This window comes from Parasteatoda tepidariorum, chromosome 3, assembly GCF_043381705.1.
Source record: "Parasteatoda tepidariorum isolate YZ-2023 chromosome 3, CAS_Ptep_4.0, whole genome shotgun sequence".
Classification (NCBI taxonomy): Eukaryota; Metazoa; Arthropoda; class Arachnida; order Araneae; family Theridiidae; genus Parasteatoda; species Parasteatoda tepidariorum.
Genome location: NC_092206.1, coordinates 56,588,464 through 56,594,393, shown reverse-complemented (window position 1 = coordinate 56,594,393; position 5,930 = coordinate 56,588,464). Strand labels below are relative to the sequence as shown.

General features: G+C 29.6%; 1 protein-coding gene across 1 annotated transcript; it reads left to right on the top strand.

Annotated features, from left to right (window-relative positions):
* The first annotated feature begins 351 nt into the window (after nt 1-351).
* LOC107437771 (glycerol kinase) lies at nt 352-5,930 on the top strand. The gene has a single exon (XM_016049872.4). It carries the CDS (start codon nt 806-808, stop codon nt 2,462-2,464), a length of 1,659 nt encoding a protein of 552 aa, XP_015905358.3. The 5' UTR covers nt 352-805; the 3' UTR covers nt 2,465-5,930.

Here is a 5,930-nt window from a genome sequence, read left to right as displayed (position 1 = left end):
AAGTCATATGGCTAGAGAAGCAATTCACAGAAGCTTTTAAGCTAACCATAAATGATAAAGTACGAAATCTAACTTACTATCTCAAAATTAACATGCTACGTTTTATCGCAGCTATTTTTATTATCTGATTTGATATTGATTGAAGACATTTCTGAAAGTACTAAAAGTTTTTTAAAGAATTCAGTTGAGTAATTCTAGAGAAATAACAATTAGAATTATGATTAAAAAAGTGTGAGCAATCTGCGTTAACAAATACATTTCTGTTTAGAATTGGCATTCGAAAGGGGCTAAAGGTGGAGCAGAACAGAACTCTATATATGGCAACACTTAGTTTGTTTTCACAGGAGCGTGTGGATAGTCATAGAAGAAGGAAGAATTCTAGAAAATATTTTTGGCACTTAAATACGAAAAATGTTATGTAGGGAAAGAATACCGTAACACATTCCCGTACAACTGAGAAGAGGAGATTGGTCAAGATATGAAACCGGTCACTTGTATTCGAGTGTTTAGTGTATTTGTTATTTTATTTGCCTGGCACTGACCCATTTTATAGTTTTTTTTAAAGTACCAAAAGAGGGCAGTAGTGAACTGTATGATGGTAGTTTTCAGGCTACCTCAGTATAACAATTCAAGTAGTTGAACATGGTAACGTTAACCGTGATTTGATAGTATTAAAGGTCTAGGTCACATGGGGAGTAGAGAGATAAACAAATACAACACCGTCTACACACGCACAGGAAAAGTTGTTCGCTAAGCCGGCATTACATTTTTCTTGTTGAAATTTCATAGAAAATTAAATTATAACATGACCGATCCAGTAGAAATTTCGGCAAATCTATCTGACTTAATCGGAGCTATAGACCAAGGTACTAGCAGTTCAAGATTTCTCGTTTTCGCTAGTGAAACAGCCGAAATCGTTACATATCATCAAATCGAAACTAAGCAGTTATATCCTCAGGTTGGCTGGGTTGAACAGGATCCTCTTGAAATTTTATCCTCTGTTCAAACATGTATAGAGAAAACGGTTGAAAAGCTTAGAAACTTTGAAATTAATCCTCTTAACATCAAAGCTATAGGTGTAACTAACCAGAGGGAAACTACTGTCGTATGGAATAAGTTCACCGGTAAACCGCTATACAATGCTATAATATGGCTTGATACTAGAACTGTGGACACTGTTGATCAATTAAAAAATAAAAGAGGTTCAAAAGCAGTGGTAGAAAAGTGTGGTTTGCCAATCACAACATACTTCAGTGCTGTCAAATTGCGATGGTTAATTGAAAATGTCCCACAAGTTAAAGAGGCAATTGAAAATGATTCTTGCCTGTTTGGAACAATTGATTCCTGGTTAATATGGAACTTAACCGGAGGAGTTAATAGCGGTATTCATGTAACAGACGTAACAAATGCCAGTAGGACGATGCTCATGAACATAAGAACTTTGGAGTGGGATCCATGGTTGTGCAATTTTTTTCAAGTACCCATTTCTATATTGCCGAGTATTAGGAGTAGCTCTGAAATTTTAGGTTGCCTTTTGGGTAGTTCATTAAATGGAATGCCTATCTCTGGTTGTTTAGGTGATCAAAGTGCTGCTCTAGTAGGCCAACTATGTTTTAAACCTGGTACAGCTAAAAATACATATGGTACTGGATGTTTCTTATTATGTAACACTGGAAAAGTTCCTATATGGTCCAAGCATGGACTACTAACTACTGTAGCATATAAACTGGGTCCTGATAAGCCAGTTACTTATGCCTTAGAAGGTTCTGTTGCTATAGCAGGTGCTTTAATTCGATGGCTGCGAGATAATCTAGGTATAATACAAGATTCAGCATATATTGAAAAACTTGCTAGTTCTGTTGAAAGCACACATGGTGTATATTTTGTTCCTGCTTTTTCTGGTCTTTATGCTCCTTATTGGCAACCCAGTGCTAGAGGTATTATTTGCGGGTTAACGACATTCACGACACGAGCTCACATAGCACGTGCAGCTTTAGAGGCTGTGGCTTTTCAAACATGTGAAATAGTTGATGCTATGAACTTAGATAGTGGTTTTCCTTTAGAAAACCTAGTAGTAGATGGCGGAATGACTAATAATTCTCTATTAATGCAACTTCAAGCAGATTTTTTGGGTCTTAAAGTCATACTACCTTCTATGCCAGAGACTACAGCTCTTGGTGTAGCTATGGCAGCTGGAGCAGCTAAAGGTATTGAAGTATGGGATATAGATTCTACAGTGTCAAATGGCGTCACAACTGAAACTTTTTATCCGAATATTTCATCGGAAGAAAGGAACTCGAAATATTCTTCGTGGAAAAATGCCGTCAAGCGCTCAATGAGATGGGAAGATGATAAAGTTATTGATAATCCCATATTAAAATCATTGCCGGGGGGATTATTTGTATTTTCGTCCTTTGCGCTTCTCCTTTTTGCTGAAGCCTATAGCAAAAAATTTCTTATTTAGGTAGATATAATTATTCATCATCTTCAAATAATGAAACTTGTGAAATAATGATGAATGCTAGAAATAATTTTGTGAGAAACTGATAAAAATTGGGATTTGTGTTTAAGATTATTTTTTACAATGTGTGATATTTTTTTTTCAGTTTCCACAAATCAATTAATTGACTTAATTAGGATTTTCAAATAATGAATGCAATGGAATGAGATTGAGAAGTTTTCTGTATTTGTACCTGCACCGAAAACAGTCTCCAAGTTTTGGTGACTTCAGTGTAGTTCCTTGCTTGAAAAAATATCATGCAAGGGGACCAATTCAAAGTGTATAACTACTTTGCATCCCTGGGCAAATCACTACACATTTTTTTAACTCTCGTAAGCTCAAAATATCTTTGCTGCCTTAATGAAAACAGGTACTGATACAAAAATATCCTCATGAAGTTGAATAACAGCTCTATGATAATTTTGTGAGAAATTGACAAAAAATTGAGATGTGTGATTAAGGTTGTATTTTATAATATGTGATAGAATTTATTTATTTTTTTTTTACAATTTTCTCGAATCAATTCTTCTAAAATATGCATTTTTAAAAAAGGTAAAACACTTTTGGTAAAAAAAAGAAAAGAAAAATCTCAGTATTCAATAACTTAGCATTTTCTTGCAAATTATTTAAATAATCTGAATCATTCCTGCATAAATGGATTTAAAAGAAATATAATTTGATAATAATATAATTATACAAATGGGTATAGTTATTAGAGCTTTTTGTCCTGTTAATATATAAAATAGATTTATTAAGACATTGACTGAATCAGATTAATTTTTAATGAAAAATAAAAAATAAATTAAAAATGTGTATTTTATTTTCGTCTTGTTTCTTTAAACTTATGCTACAATTGTGTATAAAACTTTTAAAAACCTTGTCTCAACCATAATGAATTTTGTTGTAAAATTTTAATGAAGTCGCTAATTTGTTTCTCTCTCAAAGCTTATTATTTAAAGAACACATGAGTATCTCAAAAAATTATGGGAGCAAACACAGTAAAAAACAAATAAAGAGAGTGCTAACTTGAAGTATATTTTATTCTAAATAATGGTTTGTAAATATAACACAATGAAAACTATTTAATAACTTATGAAAAAATTTAATTAATAATAGTTAAGCTAGGTAGATTTGAAAGGAAGTGCTATTCTATGTGAATAAAAAGCCATGTTGATTTGTTTTCTTTAAATTTATGTGGTGCTTCATAATAAATGATTTGAATACTCGTTAAGAGAATAAGCTAGTTTTATTTTATAGTTTTTTATAATTTAAAATGAGCTACAAGCTTATTTAAGTAGAGTTTCTGCAACAAACTAAGAATATTCTAAAAATTAAAAACATACTTGTAAAACTAAGTAAACAAAAACAGAGTAAGGCTTTAGACATGTGTTGTCAAAAAATTATTAAAACAGTTAAATGTCTAGAGAATGGTACTCGAAAATTCATAATGAATTGGAAGTTTTTCTAACATAAACTATATTATCATAAAGAAATATAATATTAAAATATATTTTGTTGTATAAGTATTAATGCATAATTAGCAATAATTAAATTAAACTAATAATAATAATTTTGAGTCAATGGGGAAAAAGTTTATTTTATATTTACATTTATTTTATTTAAAATTTTCAATGAATTTTTAAGTAGTCTGAATGAAATCTGTAAATATTTGATTTATTAATTTATATTTTTAAATGGAAGTATTATGTCGGAAAAATTAGTTATTTTTTCTGTTAATTTTTAAAGTTGACTGTCTTTAAGTCCAAATTAGAACAATACATTAAATGCAAAATTATCTTCAAGAAAAAAATATATATATATAAATTACGAAATGAATAAAAAAGAGAAAATGATTTTAAGATCTAAATTTCTAGTTGCTTTACTTTTTAAATAGTCTCAATGAAATCTATAAATAATTGAGTTATTAATTTGCATTTTATATTTTTAAATAGAAGTATTATGTTGCAAAAATTAGTTTCTTTTTTTTTGTGTTAATTTTAAAGTTGACTGTCTTGAAGTCCAAATTAAAACAATGCATTAAATGCAAAATTACCTTTAAGAAAAATTTATAGGTATATATAAATTTAAAAAAGAAAAAATTATTTTGAGAAATCTACATTTCTAGTTACTTTACTTTTATTAAAAAAAAAATAATGGCATAGATAACAATTTAATAAAAGTGATGCTACTTATTTTTATTCAAATTTATTTATTTCTGGACACGTTATTGCTAATATTTGAACTATAATTCACTAAAGCAGTGTTTCCCAAAGTGTGGTACGCATAACCCTAGGGGTACTGGAGCAGTTTAGCAGGGGTACGCGTTCTTATGCGAAATATCTTGCAAAAGATTAAAATTTAATATTTTTATTTAAAAACAAAGCTAGCCATGAAAATTTATGATGACATATTATTCTATTGGCTATTTTTTGCAGAGTTAACAGTTAATAATTAGTGGTGTCAACAGCCAGTTGAGATTTTTAACTTTTGTGCAATTTTTTACAGTAAAAATAAATTAATTTTATTATTAGTGGTACACAGCGTTACGAAAAATTTAGAAAGGGTACACAAAAGTCTTAAGTTTGGGAAACACTTCACTAAAGTATTGCAACACCTACAGTTGCACTAAGTTAATTCCATTAGATTTAAAAAATATCTTTACTGCTTTTGGGCTATTATTTAATAAAATTAATTATCAATATGAAAGTACATTTGTTATAAATTTATAAAAGGTTCAAAAGAACGGACATTCAGATGTATAACATAGCTGCAGAGTGTAGTGTCATAGTCTAAGCAGGTTATGAAAGCTATAAAATGGAGCAAAGTATGTTCAATATGTTAAACATTATATATCCATTTTGATGAAGTGAAATCTTTTTTTCTGAATGCGTGCCTCACTGTGCTAACTTCATACCTTGGCTTGTGCAGACAGTAATGCATGCTACATACCAAATAATATACAGATGTTAGTTTGTTTCAAACTTAATCGAAGCATCATGACTCATATTCATTGGGGCACCTTGATGTTCAATTTTTTAAAATTTAATTGGCGACATATTTTTGACTTATTGTAGAGGACAAAAAAGCTTGATCTTGCATCACACTATCAAAAACAGCTTGGACAATCTAAGGTTGATATTGTGAAAAAAAATTCCTAGAGCAACTATCATGAAGCAAATATTTACTTCAATAATAATTTTGATGAACTTGACTTTTTGATTTTTATTTATTAGACTAAGAGAATATTTATATATATTTTACTTTCCTTTATCAAAATGTATAAATAAAAAAATACTGTTGTGAAATTAGCTGAGGAAGTATGAGTATTTTTCTCAAAGGTTTATTATTGACTTGTATTATATAGTATGTAAATGCATTCCAAAACCTAATAATGTTTGTTCATGCTTTAAATAATTTATTTTGAATTGCA